This window comes from Lactuca sativa, chromosome 2 (assembly GCF_002870075.4).
Source record: "Lactuca sativa cultivar Salinas chromosome 2, Lsat_Salinas_v11, whole genome shotgun sequence".
NCBI classification, from domain to species: domain Eukaryota; kingdom Viridiplantae; phylum Streptophyta; class Magnoliopsida; order Asterales; family Asteraceae; genus Lactuca; species Lactuca sativa.
This window is the reverse complement of record NC_056624.2, coordinates 177780745-177797675: the sequence shown is the minus strand read 5'-3', so window position 1 is coordinate 177797675 and position 16931 is coordinate 177780745. Positions and strand designations below refer to the sequence as shown.

Here is a 16931-nt window from a genome sequence, read left to right as displayed (position 1 = left end):
AATGCTTTAAAAAAATAAGATGCAAGTAAAATGTGAATAATTCTTTGGTTTAGAATAGTAAACAAAGAGAGTGAAAAATCACATTACGGTCAAGCAGGGCCGGTCCATTGTTTTTTACTACCCGGAGCGAGATAAAAAAATTATGCCCTTATATGTGTAACGTACAATAACAAAAACATATAATCAAACAAATGTAGTAATTTCTAATATAAAAAATGCAGTAATTTTTATAATCAAACAAATAACACAACCAAAATATACAAAAAATCACCTAAAACGATGTCTTCGCGCATTTTTTGAAGCGAAAACATCTCTTATTTTACAATAATCAATATTTTTTAGAAAATCACTTTCAATACTTAAAATTGCTAATCCATTCAATCTTTCTTGAGTCATGGTACTTCGGAGATACGATTTCAAAAGCTTCAATTTTGAAAAACTTCTTTCCGCAGAAGCAACCGTAACCGGCACCGTCAATAATATCTTATATGCAACCAACACATTAGGGAACATATCCATTCTTCTTGCATACTCCATTATTTGAATAGATGTCCAAGGACTTCGACTTTTGTATGCTTCATCCGGCAACATTTTCTGCAAAAGTTTTAACTCAATGAATAAACCATCTCCATCAATATCATAATCTTCACCATTTTTCAAATTGGACTCAAGATTTAAACAACATTTCTTTAATTCATCATCAACTAAAGAAACTAATTTGGAACCATCAAACAAAAAACCAAATATCGATTCAAAATATTGCATTTGTTCAAATCTACTTTTCAATTGAACAAGAGCCATATCAACAAGAATAAAAAAATAATCTCTTTTAAATGCTTCTTGAGAAGATTGGTGTTCTCTTTCGGTATTTGGAATTTCATCAAAATGTTGTTTTCTTTTTTTATTGCGTTTTTGAGGAAATTCGGGTTTAACTTTAACACTATTTGCTATTTCTTTTGCTTCACTAATAGCAAAGTCAAACCCACTTTCCCTATATTCTTCAAAATAATTAATTAACCCTTCTAAATTTTTTACAGCAACATCAAGAAGCATTTCTTTGGATTGAAACTTTTTGCTTACCAAATTAATTTTGTACAAAATATCATACCATATAACTAAACTTAAAATAAATTCAAAACTAGAAAATTCACCATTTACTAGTGAATCAGCATCTCTACACACTTGTCCATTATCACTTATTATAGATAGTTTTTTAAAAGCTTTTCTTATTTGATAAAATTGTGTTTTTATTGCTTTAACACATTCAATATGACTTTCCCAACGAGTAGCTGATAATGATTTAAGTGTTAGATCATCAACAAACTCAAGTAAAACACTCCATCTTTTGGTTGAATTGGAAAAAACATTATAAAGCGTTTGACATGTACCAAAAAAAGTTTTTGCCTTTTGGCAAGAATTTGCCATATCACACAAAACCAAATTTAAACTATGACATCCACAAGGCATATAAAAAGCTCTATTATTTATATCAAGCAATTGTTTTTTAACACCTTTGTGTTTACCTTTCATATTTGCCCCATTATCATACCCTTGACCACGAACATAATTAATATCCAAATCAAGAGATTTTAGGGCATCTTGTAAAACATTAAAAAGACCAAGACCGGATGTATCTTCTACAATTAAAAACTCTAAAAAAAACTCTTCAACTTTTAATGGAACACTTTCCAAATCTACACATCTTATAATTAAAGTCATTTGTTCTTGGTGACTAGCATCCGGAGTGCAATCAAGAATTATAGAAAAATATTTTGCCCTTTTGATTTTTTTTATAATTGCATATTTTACCTCGGATGCTAACATTTCAATTAATTCATTTTGAATTTTATGACTAAGATAATGATTATGTGTTTCTTTGTCTTGAATCATTCGAAAATGTTCTTTCATTACCGGATCCCACTCCGCAATTGATTCAGTTACACTTAAAAAATTGCCATTTGAGTTTTCATAAATTTTTTCATTTGTACCACGAAAAGCCAAGTTATTTTTTTGCTAAACATTTTACAACAGAAATAATTCTAACCATAACTTCTTTCCAATGTTCGGTATCTTTTTTTATCATTTCTTGAATTTCTTTGTCAATTGTTTCGTTTTTATTTAACCTAATTCGCGTTTCATTCCATGTTCTTAAATTATCCATATGATCGGAACTATTTTCATGTTGTTTTAATGTTTCACTAAGATGCTTCCAATCTTTAATTCCTTCGGTTGCCAAACTACTTTTAGTTCGAATAGTTTTAAACAACTTACAACAAAAACAAAAAACTTTATCAAGTTCTTTTGAATACACTAACCATTTTCTATCAAAAGAATCACCATTTCTTAATTTCCGAATGAAAAAATCAAATGAAAAATGTCTACCAAGTGAATCTTTTGGAAAAATTGTGTTGGTATCAACTTCTCTATTTGGCCCTTTTTCTATTAGTAAATCTTTCATTTTTGAATCTAAATCATCCCATACTCTAGGATCAAAAATATTAAAATCACTTGGTTTATCTTTATCAAAAAAATCATTTTTTTCAAAATCATTGGAAATATCAACCGAATCATTGGAAGTACTAGGTGGAACATTAAAATTATTAACCGGATCATTGGAATTTTGATTTCTAACAAAATATTTATTCAAAGACCCTCTTAATTGATTAGCCTCTTCTTGTTCTTTTCTTTTTCGTTTTCTATTTTGAGCACCCGATGGTTGTTTTAGGGGAAACATATTTAAAAATCAGCAAAGAAAAAAGCTAAGCAAAGAAAAAAAATCAATAATTCTAGTTATAAAAGCTAAGCAAAGAAAGATACAACCTGGCCAAAGTTTTCATTTTTATTTCCCACTTTGAAGATGCCGATAATCTGAAAATTAAAACATACAATCAGAAATACAAATCCATTTTCAACAACTACTGACTAATAAGTAATAACACTACAATGAAATAAATATATACCTTTCAAGATTTCAAAATAAACAAAAATCAGCCTCCCAAGTCCCAAGTTCTGATTCACATCACAGAAACAAAAACAAAACTTTAGATAATTCAGAAACTGTGGTTGATGTTCATACAGAAATAAAAAAAAATCATTAGAAGAAAGTAGAAAACTTACCCTAATAAGTTGAAGAGCACAAAATGAGAACTGAAAGGAGAATTCAGAAACTGTGTTCACTTCGTTTTCTATTTGAAAACAATTGAAAATTCCAATTTCCAAATCTGCAACTCAAACAACAAATCACAATATTCAATTAATCATATTAAGAAAAAAGAAACAATGATTGAAGAAAACTCATAGACTCACAGTCAATTGAAGAAAACTCACCCAAAATTCGAGTTTATCAGAATGAAGAATAGAAATTGGCAAATTGCAATCAGAAGAAAACTCACGGCTGTGTTTGTCTGTTTGATTTCTTGCCTTCTTCACTGGTTCGTACTTCCCTTCTTCACGGCTGTGTTTGATTTCTTGCCTTCTTCACTGGTTCGTACTTCCCTTGGTTTCCTCGATTGAACCTATAGGCTATAAGTTTTAGAGAAGATTGATTGATTGAATAAGAAATTGAGAAGAAGATTGAATAAGAAATCGGCTGAATCGGTGATGCTCACACAACAAATACGTTGAATCCATTCGAACGTTGGTCTCCCGACTCCTCATCTGCCGACTCCTCATCTCCCGATTGCGCTAATTCACTTGGCGCTCAAGCTCAAGAGTCAAGATGGCTGAATCGGAATGCCCTAATGCTGACTTGCTAGACTATTGGAGTAATTGGGTTTAATTTTTGGGCCAAAATTATATACATATATTATAACTTGCTGGATAAAAAATATGCCCCCATTTTTTTGATGCCCTGGGCCTAAGCCCAACTTGCCCATGTAGTTGGGCCGGCCCTGCGGTCAAGCGACAAGAAAACAATAAAAAAGTACATATGAAGTATACCTTTCTCTTCTAATTGAATTGAAACCTTTGCATTTGGCCTAAAACTCAATTTTTTCGAATTTTTTAAAAATAATATTGTTTTTTTTCATAAATTAATCTTATTTTTTTTCCTAACAAGCTTCTAAAATAATAATCAGGATCCTGTGATATATTTAATGATTTTGAGGTTTTCACAATATTAAGGATTCCGAATATAATTATTGGATCATGTCCCTAACACACACACACACACACACACACACACACACACACACACACACACACACATATATATATATATATATATATATATATATATATATATATATATATATATATATATATATATATATAATTTGTAAGACCGTGAGACGCATATCTAAAAGTAATTTTAAAATGCAAAATAAAGGGAAAAATCAAAAAAAAAAATTAATTATTATTTTCGTCATTTACTTTACCTAAAAAATAAATAAAAATTACCATTTTTTTTTAAAATACGTGAAATATTCAATTAGAGTATTACACTGTAAATATTCCAATGTGATTTTTAGAATGTTATAATATTTTAGTATTCTAGTAGATTTGTCAGATACGTAAAATATTTTAATATTCTACTAGAATATTCTAATATTCTACTAGAATGTTTCATAGATATTTCAAAAATATGATAATTTTTTTTTGGATAAAAAAGTGACGAAATCACCAGCCTTGACAAAAGGATATTAAGAGATTAACAGTAAGAGTGGCAACCCTAAACAAGTTCATCTCAATATCCTCAGAAAGATGCAAGCCTTTTATGACATCTAGAAGAAGAACAAAAGATTTGAATGGACCAACGAACACGAAGAGGCTTTCCAAGAGCTTAAAAAATATTTATGCTCACCACCTCTATTGGTAACACTACTAGATGGTGAGTTACTCCTTCTTTACCTGTCAGTATCCTCAAACACGTTGAGCGTTGTACTAGCCAAGGATCTCGACGGGAAGCAACATCCCATATATTATGTAAGTAAAAGTCTCCTCGATCCTGAGACCAGGTACTCTCACCTTCAAAAGCTCATACTTGCATTGGTAATAACTTCTACTAAATTAAGACATTATTTTGAAACACACCCTATAATCATAAGAACTAACTATCCAATTACGAAGGTTATGAGAAAACTAAAAATGTCAGGAAGAATGGCGAAATGGTCTATGAAGCTAAGCACGTATGACATAAAGTACAAAACAAGATTTCCCATAAAGTCCCAAGCATTGGCAGATTTTGTGGCTGACTTTAGTGATGATCTAAGAGTTGAAGTAGAAATAGAAGCAAAACAACATCTCGAAGAGGAAAACATGGGAAGATAGACATTGCTCACAGATGGAGCATCAAACCAAAGAGGAAATAGCTTGGGGATCATACTAAAATCGCCACAGGAGGACATCCTACCCCATGCAATTAGTTGTGAATTCAATGCAACTAACAACAAAGCAGAATACGAGGCGCTAATCATGGGACTACAGTTAGTCAAGGATCTTCGAATCAATGATCTTCAGGTATTCGTCAATTATTTACTACTAAAAAACTATTTTAATGGATCTTATTGTGACAACTCGAAATTTCTATCTTATATCAATCCCTGCATTCAATCAAAGTCACACTTTCAATTGCTAAATTTTAGCAGTTTTGGAGTCAGTTTGAGTGCTTTAAAGCCTAGTACTGCAAGAGATAACTGGAGAGAGGATACTTTAGGGTAAAGTATGCATCATTTAAGTTCCAAAACTCCAAGATTTTGGAATTTACAGCCCTAACATCGATTTTACGGCCGTAAACTCTAGGGTATAAAGGTGACACTTGTCATTTTTGTCATTTTCAACCATTTTCAAGTCTAGGAACCATTTCTCTCTCAAGTATCATCACTAGATCTTCAACTTAGTAAGTGTTTTCTTCCTTGATTTGTTAATCAACTTCATTATCTAGTGTATGTGTATGATTTCATCCGTGAAATCTCTTCATTTGATAGATAATCAAGTGTTCTTCAAGAACACCAAGAACACACACTAGTGTTCTTGAGCCTTAAACACCCAATCAAGCTTCTAGATTGTAAGTACACTTATCCTAGCTTGTTATACACTTTAAATAAACTTGTTTACACCTAGAAAACACAATGAATCACAAGATCAAAGGTGTTTACGGCCAAGGAATGTTCTTGGGCCGTAAACCCTAAAAGATGGGGCAAAGTGAGCCCTAGTCCCTTCCTTAGCCTTAGATACTAGTCTAGATCACTTCCTTGAAGTGTTTAGGACCTTAAACATCAAAAAGACCATGAACACATAGAGTTCACGGTCGTGAACTCATAAGGATATGGTCCTTAGGCCATAAAATCAAACTACATTACTAGTAAACTATAATAGGTATAGTTTAGGAGATACTACTTGCTATTCCTAGTACAAAGGGAACATACAAGAGTTAGTTCATTCATGAGTCTATACAAATATACTATTACATACTATATGAAGAGATACTATTACATACTATATGAAGAGATACTTCTACATACTACACGGGACTGACCATTCCACACCCAGCTGTTAGCTACAGTGGGAAACTGCACATCGACGGATGAACTCGGTTGTACGGTTCGGCGAGTTACCACGTCGTGTTTATCCTAAGACAAAAGGATACGATTTCAATGATTATATTATTTTCCTTATTACCTTTATTTTGTGACTCATTCACATAAACGATGAGGTAGACTATATTTTAATAATAATAGTTGTACAGGGGAAAAACCTTCATTCATATAGAGGTTCAAACCTCCAAAATTGTCAGGGTCTTGGTAGAAGACTACATTTTATACTAGTAGGAAATATGGGATTTTCTAGGGTTTTCATACTTATACGAACTTTTTCATCAAACATTTACAAGTTTTTTCTTTGAAGTTTTACAAATCAAAGACACTAAAATACTTATGAATTCACCAGCTTAAATGTTGATCTACGGTTTCAAAATAAATTGTATTCTCAGGTCATCAGTAGACAGATACCGGTGACAGGTTTTGAGACGACGGAGCACAGACAAGACTCGTCTTTTATTTTGATCATTCATTTTTTGGTGTCTATTTACATTACAAAGAACACACATGTATTAAAACTTTACTATTAATGCAATGGATGATGTTGTTGCTTGTTTACTACTTTGCATTGTTATGATACTTTACATGACGTCCTCCGCCCCAGAACATTTCCGCCGTTCTTGGTTTTAGGGTGTGACAGATTGGTATCATAGCATTGTTTGTAGTGAATTGAGTATATCAACCCATAAAAGATATACTAACTATAAACAAAATGCGATTAAAGTACTCTGACCAAGAGTTTATACTTTTAAATAATAAAATATTTAACTAAGTATATATACTTGCATTCATACTAAAATCAGTGTCACTAGGACAGAACAAAAGTATTACGATTGTTGAATATCACAAATAGGCTTGGGGATGTATGGTCAGTTATGGGAGTGGCATAGCCTGATCAACTATGTTGGTCCGAGAAGTGATTAGCATATGCCTAGGAATGGTTGTGGTATGTCAACAAGTCTAAAAACTTACCAACACTATGACAATGAGAACATTAGAACAAAACATAAACTTAAAATACTATAGGAGTATTTCGTGTTACTATAATTATCTTAGTTACTACGTCTCTTAAACTGATTCTTTTACCCCTACTTCTCGCGTAGATAACATGGCTGGATTTCATATTCCTGGAGACCTCGTACTTCCCAAATCAGGGCAATGTTGGATGGCTGGATGATGAGCCAGAAGATGACCATCCAATCCCTTTGGATGATCACCTTGCAGAAGGCTTTTCGGATGGTTCTGACTCCGAGCCAGAAGTCAACAACCTACCCCAAGAGGGTCAAGCTCCAAACCTCAACCCCCGACCCGCGTTTCAAGGTCCCACACCCTTGTGGGCAACAAACTTGAATCGCTGGAGTGATGAGAAGGGTCAACCATTACCCTTCAATGGAGACCGAAGCTTTTACAATCTCAGCGAAGGAGGCTCTGTTGACCGAGTCCTGCCCATTATGGTCCGCAGGATTGCTCGGAATATTGAGCAAGGTAGAGCAGCTATCGGCCGAGTCATGGAAATTGACGCTAACTCAGGCGTTAACACGGTCCGGATTGTCCATCTTGAAGAAGCTATGGAAAGGACTAGGATAGTCAATGAGACTCTGCAGCAACAGCTAGCTGCATCCCGCGCTGAGGTTATAGAACTTCGAGTGCATTAGAGAGCTCATGAGCGACATCTTCAGGACGTGGTACGTCAACTGGAAAATCTGAGGGTTCGCCCGAGGAATTCCTGTCGCTAGTAGAAGATGCCTAGCTCATCTTTCCTTTTGATTTAAGGAATAACTTTTCTTACCTATGCTCTAAGTAGCACTTGTTTGTAAATTATTCCTGGTTTTCAAGTACTTTATTAGACTTCTAAACTGTCAAAATTTTCCCCTATGGTATGATGTAAGACCTTTAGTTAGGTCATTTTCCCGAACATATTTACATCTTATATACTAGAAATTTTGGCAGTTATCTAATCTATTCAGAAATCCATGCTCTAATTTGATATCGAACTATGGTGACTTAGTTCACAAAGACACTTTCAGTTTCTATACTATTGGATTCTTATCATTGTTTCTATCTTTTAAACTTTAAGTTAAAAGATGCCTCCTCACAGAAATTCAAGACGTAACATTAATAACGAAACGCCGATACCACCACCACCGCCATTACCTCCTCAATTCGATGCTGCTATGTTCCAAGCGGCGGTCACGGCGGCCGTAGCGGCTTCCATGTCACACATCAATACTCCTGTCCCTAGTGGATCGGGAATTGGTACACCTCTCTCCAACCTTGGAGAGAGTCATGGGAAACCCCGATAGTGCACCTACAAGGATTTTACGAATGCTAAACCCAGGAATTTCAATGGAATTGGAGGGGTGATGATTTTGAGGCAGTGGATGGAAAAGATAGAAGCAGTCTTTGAAATCTGCACCTGCCCAGAGAACAACAAGGTCAAGTTTGCTACTTGTACCTTTTCTGACAGGGCTTTAACTTGGTGGAATGGCCACGTTAAGTCACTGACTCTAATTGTGGCAAATTCGATAAGCTGGGAGAACTTGAAAGCCATGCTGATGAGAGAGTACTGCCCACGAGGGGAAATTCAAAAACTCAAGCAGGAACTCTGGAATCTTAAGATAGTTGATTCTGACGTATCAACTTATACCAATAGATTCTGTGATCTGGCAATTCTTTGCCCGGAAATGGTTGCTCTTCAGAGCAAGAAAATAGAGAGATATATTTGGGGAATGTTGCCCCAGATTCAGTCAAGTGTGTTAGCTTTAAGGCCTGTTACTTTTGACAGCGGTAAAGAACTGGCACAATCTATTATCGATCACGGAAACTACAAGAACGCAACAATTGCTACACCCGATCAACAAAAGGGAAACAAAAACAGTAGGAAGAAAGGTTGGAACAAGAGGAAAGGAGGGTCTTCACAAGAATCCTCAAAGAAACAACAGCTAGTTACAGTAAATGTTGCTATTGTACCTGCTGTTGTTCCTACTAACCCCTTCCCAGCGAAGCCTTATGTGGGTAACCTTCCGAACTGCAACAAATGCAACTACCACCACAACGGACCTTGCCGAGAAATGCAGTGCTCTAACTACAACAGAAATGGGCATACTACCCGTTTTTGCAAGACTCTCGCAAAGCCGAGCACTCAAGTTCCCAATGTTGGTGTAGGCCGAACTTGCTACGGTTGTGGCGAGGTGGGTCACTACAAAAGAAACTGCCCGAAGGCAGCGAATACCGATGGAGTAGGACGAGTTTTGGCTATGGGCCACGAGGAAGCCGTAGCTGATCCTATGATATTTACTGGTACGTTTCTCCTCGATAATTCATATGCATGCATACTATTCGATAGCGGAGCAGAGAGAAGCTTCGTAAGCCAAAAATTTGTTCACTTACTTAAACAAAAACCACGTACATTAGAGGAATCATTCACTCTAGAAATGGAAAATGGGAAAACGGAAAGTACTAAGTGCATATACGTAGGTTGTACTCTAACTCTAGATGGTCATTCTTTCCAAATAGACCTCATTCCGATCTCAATTAAAAGTTTCGATGTCATAATCGGCATGGATTGGTTGAGTCATCGTCGCACCGACATCATGTGCTTTGAGAAAGCAATTCGTCTTAACCTCCCTAACAATGAAACTCTAGTTATCTACGGCGACAAATGTAGTACTAACCTTCGCATCATTTCGTGTATCCAAGCTCAGAAATGCTTGCGAAAGGAATATCATGCATTCCTTGCTCACATCGTCGATACAAGTCAAGAAGTGAAGGAAATTCAGTACATTCCAGAAGTACGCGACTTTCCTGACATCTTTCCAAAAGAACTACTGGGATTACCACCGCAACGCCAAGTCGAGTTCAGAATCGACTTAGTGCCAGGGGCTACTCCAGTAGCCAGATATCCATATCGTCTGGCACCGGAAGAGATGCAGGAACTTTCCTGTCAGCTTAACGAACTTCTCAAGAAGGGATTCATTAGGCCAAGCTTCTCACCATGGGGAGCACCGGTCTTGTTCGTCAAGAAGAAAGACAGAACGTTTCGTATGTGCATCAACTATAGGGAACTCAACAAGCTTACTATTAAAAATCGTTATCCTCTACCCCGCATTGATGACTTATTTGATCAACTTCAAGGAGCAAACTACTTCTCGAAGATAAATCTACAATTCGGGTATCACCAGTTACGAGTGTTAGAGGAGGATGTTCCCAAGAGAGCCTTCCGAACTCGTTATGGACACTAAGAGTTTTTAGTGATGTCGTTCGGATTAACCAACACACCAGCAGTATTCATGGACCTGATGAATAGGGTGTGCCGTCCTTAATTGGATCAGTTCGTTATCGTCTTCATCGATGACATACTTATCTACTCCCGAAGTAAGGAGGAGCATAGTCAACACCTACGAAAAGTCTTAGAAACATTACAATCGGAGAAGCTCTATGAGAAGTTCTCCAAATGCGAGTTTTGGATTCGAAGAGTCGAATTCTTGGGCCACGTCGTTAGCGAAAAGGGAATACACGTGGACCCTTCCAAAATTAAGGCTATTGAGAACTGGTCGGCACCAAAGACACCTACTGAAATTCGTCAATTGCTAGGTCTCGCTGACTACTATAACAGGTTCATACAAAACTTCTCTAGCATCGCTAAGCCGCTTACTGCACTGACCCAGAAAGGCATGGCCTTTGACTGGGAAGAGAAACAAGAGAAGGCGTTCCAAACGTTGAAGCGAGCCTTATGCACCGCGCCAATACTATCCCTCCCATAAGGAATAGAAGACTTCGTAGTGTATCGCGATGCATCCAACCAAGGGCTCGGATGTGTTCTGATGCAACGAGGTAAGGTCATCGCTTATGCCTCAAGACAGCTGAAGACACACGAGGTCAACTACACCACGCATGATCTTGAGTTAGGAGCAGTTGTGTTTGCTCTAAAGATCTGGAGACACTATCTGTGCGGTACAAAAAGCACTATCTTTACAGACCACAAAAGCCTTCAACACAACTTTGATCAGAAGGAGCTCAACATGAGACAAAGATGGTGGGTCGAGCTACTCAATGACTACGAATGCGAAATTCGTTATCATCCCGGCAAGGACAACGTAATAGCTGACGCCCTAAGTCGGAAAGAATACTATGGTCGTAGAGTCAAATCATTGACTATGACTATCCATTCACACTTGTCCACACAAATTAAGGAGGCTCAGCTCGATGCTTTGAAACCTGAAAATGTGGCAAGTGAATCCCAAAGAGGGATGGATAAAAACTTGGAAAGCAAGGGTGGCGGAGCGTTATATTTCATGGATCGAATTTGGACACCGAAACACGGTGGCTTCAGAGACGTGGTCATGACCGAGGCGCACAACACTCGATATTCCGTTCACCCAGGTTCAAATAAGATGTATCTGGATCTTAAAAATTTATACTGGTGGCCTAACATGAAAGTAGAGATTGCTACCTTCATGAGTAAATGCCTTACTTGCGCAAAGGTTAAGGTCGAATACCAGAAACCATCAGGTTTACTTCAGCAACCGGAGATACCACAATGGTAATGGGAGCGGATTACTATGGACTTCATAACCAAGTTTCCCAAGACAACGGGTGGACTTGATACCATTAGGGTCATCGTCGACAGATTTACCAAATCCGCGCATTTCCTACAAATCAAGGAAATTGACAAGATGGAGAAACTAACAAGAACATACATTAGGGAGATCGTACGACTGCATGGTGTTCCCATATCCATTATCTCCGATAGAGATAGTAGATTCACTTCGAGGTTCTGGCAGTCGCTACAAAGTTCCCTTGGAACGAGGTTGGACATGAGTACAGCCTACCATCCACAGACCGACGGACAAAGTGAGAGAACTATCCAAACCTTGGAAGATATGCTGAGAGCCAGTGTGATCGACTTTGGGAAAGCATGGGATACTCATTTACCCCTTTCAAATTTTCCTACAACAACAGTTACCACACGAGCATAAAGGTTGCTCCATTTGAAGCCCTCTATGGCCGAAAGTGCAGATCCCCTCTGTGATGGGCTAAGGTGGGTGACACCCAGTTAGCTAAAGGACAATATCCTGACAGCACTCTCACGGGTCCAGAAATCATACGGGAAACGACAGAGAAGATCATTCAGATTCGTGAACGATTGAAAGCCTCTAGAGACCGTCAGAAAAGCTACGCAGACAAGCGAAGGAAACCTTTGGAATTCCAGGTGGGAGACCGAGTCCTTTTGAAAGTCTTACCCTGGAAGGCTTGATACGCTTCGGAAAGTGTGGAAAGCTAAATCCAAGATACATAGGGCCTTTCGAGATTCTTGCTAGGATCGGCCCTGTAGCTTACAAACTCAATCTACCGCGTGAACTCAGTAACGTACATTCTACTTTCCACGTCTCAAACTTGAAAAAGTGTATGTCCGACGAGACTCTTGTAATCCCACTCGACGAGATCGAGATCAACGAGAGCCTCAACATCGTGGAAGAACCTATAGAGATCATGGACTGAGATGTCAAGCAAACAAAACAAAGTCGTATCCCGATAGTGAAGGTTCGCTGGAACGCCAAGCGAGGACCTGAATTCACTTGGGCGTGTGAGGATAAAATGAAACTGAAATATCCTCGTCTTTTTACTTAGTTATTTGTAACTACTTATTTGCTTAAACTCTAATTTCAGGACGAAATTCCCTCTAACAGAGAGATGATGTGACAACTCGAAAGGATACTTTAGGGTAAAGTATGCATCATTTAAGTTCCAAAACTCCAAGATTTTGGAGTTTACGGCCCTAACATGGAGTTTACGGCCGTAAACTCCAGGGTATAAAGGTGACACTTGTCATTTTTGTCATTTTCAACCATTTTCAAGTCTAGGAACCATTTCTCTCTCAAGTATCATCACTAGATCTTCAACTTAGTAAGTGTTTTCTTCCTTGATTTGTTAATCAACTTCATTATCTAGTGTATGTGTATGATTTCATCCGTGAAATCTCTTCATTTGATAGATAATCAAGTGTTCTTCAAGAACACCAAGAACACACACTAGTGTTCTTGAGCCTTAAACACCCAATCAAGCTTCTAGATTGTAAGTACACTTATCCTAGCTTGTTATACACTTGAAATGAACTTGTTTACACCTAGAAAACACAATGAATCACAAGATCAAAGGTGTTTATGTAACGCCTGTGTTTCCGGGCTTGCCATTTTCAGCAATGTAATAGTCTAGGTTAACCTTTGTAACCCGTTTTGAAATAATAAGAGTGTATTATTTGAGTATTATGTGTTTTGTGCTTAATTGCTTAATTATGTGGTTTGATTAATTAAGAATAAAAATAAGCATCAAAATTTAAGTGTAAAATAAACTTGATATCTTTGGATAATGTTGTAGTAGTTGAAACGAGGTTTCCGAATATATATAGAACGCCTAAATCTGACTTCGTATCAGGAAGTTATTATTTATCGAAGTTTCGGCTTAGCGGTATGCAGCCTGAAATAGTCGATTTGAGATCGAGCGGTTTTTAGCCGAAACAATCTAAACGAGAATCGAAGGTCTCGTTGTTGGTATTGAAGCGATGAAAAGTTAGGCGAGAACGGACGTCAAACGAAGAAGTTATGAATTTATAACGAAGTTTTTCTGTCCTGGCCTATTAAAAATAAATAATAAAAATAAAGTTAAAATTAGCCGACGGAGTCTAAACGAAAGTTGTAGAGCGTAGTCTCACCTACGCGTGGATATAAAGAACGTCGAAAACGTTGTTCGTATGAAGAAGATATGAATTTTCGAAGTTTATTAAATAAATTGTATTTAAATTTAATCTTTAATTCGGATGATTATCCGAAGGAGTCACCGATCTGATCCGAGTTACGCCCCGCGTACTCCGAGGCTCCAGCCTCCTATAAATAGGATGCGAGGGCAGCCGACTCCTTTGCTATTTTTCTCTCTTCTTTCTCCCGTTTTGCATCGTTTTGCGTGCCAGAAATACCCCGAAGCCCCGGTATTATTCTCGAGCCCTGAAGCAAGTCCTGAGATCCCGAAGATCCCGAGAAGTGCGGTTCCCGAGCCGAAGCTCTGCTCGCGAGAAGTTCGATTTTTGAGGAGATCTTCCAGATCTGCTGAGGACTACTACTTCTGCAAGTCGTAGTGCTGTCCGGTCATCTTCTGATCAAGTGAGTGTATACTACCTTTCATAAACACGATAATAATACAAGTATGGTTTGAGTGTATTAAGTAAATTGTGGTTTATATGTGTGAGTGTGTAGTTACTTTCTTCTAACGCATAATTATGAAGTATTTTATACGAAATATGTGTTATGTGTATAACTTTGTTGCTATGTGCGTGAATGTATATTCACTTTCTTCTATCTCATAGATCTTATTTGTTTTCTATGAAATACGTGTTATGTGGGTATGCCTCATCTGTTATGTGGAATATATATTGAATGAAAATGCTATACAGGTTTTAAACTATGTATGAAAATATATATTTTTATCTACTAATATGTTGGGTAGAACATGGGTAGATAGTTGGTGTGTAATAAACAGATGAGAGGCCTCGATGTTGTTGTTGTTGTTGATCTAGTTATTCAGCGGAGTATGGATAACGACCACAGACTCTTTCTAGACAGTCTTGTGGAACGCTAGCAGGTTCATAACCTGTAGGTGTTGTGAACGATGTGTTCACCGGTGTACTCTATCCCCCTCATGGTTGCCTTTAGGATATCTATTGTTGAGGAAACCCCTTAGCAGTAATGTCCATCCCGATGAAAATCCTAGATTAAGGTCCCTTGAGATAGATGTTGTTTTAGGGACGTAAAGTGAGGATAACGGGAATGGGTAATCGGGATAGTGATTGGTTGGTGAAATTAAATATAATTTTATTTATTGTGGGTTAAAAACCCTATATGCTCACCAGGCTCCCAAGCCTGACCCACTCAGTTTTATTTGTATTACAGGAAGTGGCGCAAAGGCGTAAGATGGATGAATCATCAAGTTGTTTTGTTTACAAGTCTGAATATGTATATATTTGTTGAATGACTTGTAATGTTATCGTTTATGCTTTATGGTCTGTATTAGAACATGACATCCCGAGTTTTGATTATGTAATGAAAATGCATCTCTTGATGAAATGCTTTGATAAATATTATTTTATCATGTTTTGTTTTGGGAACAAATTCCGCAACACTTTTAAATCAAAAGGATTTACTCTGAAATTATTTTAAAAAACATAAATGAAATCGGTATTTTCTGGCCGTGATTTTGGGGATGTCACAGTTGGTATCAGAGCATTAGTTTAAGCGAACTAGGAATTTGTAGGATTTCTAGACTTAAACTTAGAATGATAAGTGGAATTTTGAGATGTGTGTCTGTTGGATTTTAGACACGAGCACTAGTTTATTTTAGGAAAGTTGCCTAAAATGCTTTTATGTGCTAAATGTTATATGTTGCCATATATGATATTATTTGTTCGGATCTACGGTTTGTTGCCAACCGGATCTGAAGGTTTATGTGTTTAGGATTCTAAGCGTATGTATACGATATTAGAACTAGCATGTAATCGTTTGGAGTAATAAGGATGATTTGAATATCTTATCGTGAAAGAAGATCTAAATTTCACCTTATTCGGTGTGTAGATCAAAAATGGTGAGAACAAGGAGTGGCGTTGGAAACGCGGATGAAAACAGGAATCAACCGCCAGTGATTGAGCAAATACCTGTTGTAGCAGCAGCACCAGAACCAATAACAATGGCTGGGGTGCAAGCCATGATTCGGGCTATGTTAGCCGAACAAAGGGATGAGATGCGACAGATGTTGCATGATAATAGGGATGAACCTATCATACCTATTGAGGAACCTGAATTGATTCCCGAGCAATCAGAGGAAGGGAACAATAGTCGCATTATGAGTCAAGTTGGGACTCAAGGAGAACGAAGGAACGATCCGGAAAGGAGAAACAACCAGGATGGGCGAATGTACAATAATTTCTTGGGCGCCAAACCGCCAAGTCTTTCTGGGAGCCCGAAGCCTGTTGAGATAATGGATTGGATCTCCGAAATGGAGATGGTATTTGAAAGTTGCAACTGTAGCAACAAACAGAAGACTGTCTTTGCGGTTAGACAACTGAAGACTGGAGTCTTGAGTTGGTGGAAGTTGTTGGCAGATACTATGCCACGAGGGGAAGCCCTGAAAATTTCATGGGAGGAGTTCTTGGAACAACTAAGGGTGCAGTATTGTTCAGAGATAGATATGATTGATCTGAACAATGAGTTCCAAAACCTGAAGAAGGGGAGGATGAGCATAGATGACTATGCTACTGCATTCACTAAGAAAATGAAGTTATTTCCGTACCTAGTGCCAACGGAACTCTCCAAGATTGAGAGGTTTGCTAATGGACTGCCTGCCGACTTT

The 16931-nt window shown here is 37.3% G+C and overlaps 2 protein-coding genes across 2 annotated transcripts; both read right to left on the bottom strand.

Moving 5' to 3' along the window:
• Positions 1–267: 267 nt before the first annotated feature.
• On the bottom strand, positions 268–1719 carry LOC111902786 (uncharacterized). The gene has a single exon (XM_052768998.1). The coding sequence runs from the start codon at positions 1717–1719 to the stop codon at positions 268–270; it is 1452 nt and encodes a 483-aa protein (XP_052624958.1).
• Positions 1720–2002: 283 nt separating this feature from the next.
• Positions 2003–2734, bottom strand: LOC128132433 (uncharacterized). Its single transcript, XM_052768997.1, has one exon. The coding sequence runs from the start codon at positions 2732–2734 to the stop codon at positions 2003–2005; it is 732 nt and encodes a 243-aa protein (XP_052624957.1).
• Between the last annotated feature and the right edge of the window lie 14197 nt (positions 2735–16931).

Coding starts and splice junctions, on each gene's coding strand:
- LOC111902786 (XM_052768998.1), bottom strand. CDS start 1,719: ATGACTTTAATTATAAGATGTGTAGATTTGGAAAGTGTTCCATTAAAA.
- LOC128132433 (XM_052768997.1), bottom strand. CDS start 2,734: ATGTTTCCCCTAAAACAACCATCGGGTGCTCAAAATAGAAAACGAAAA.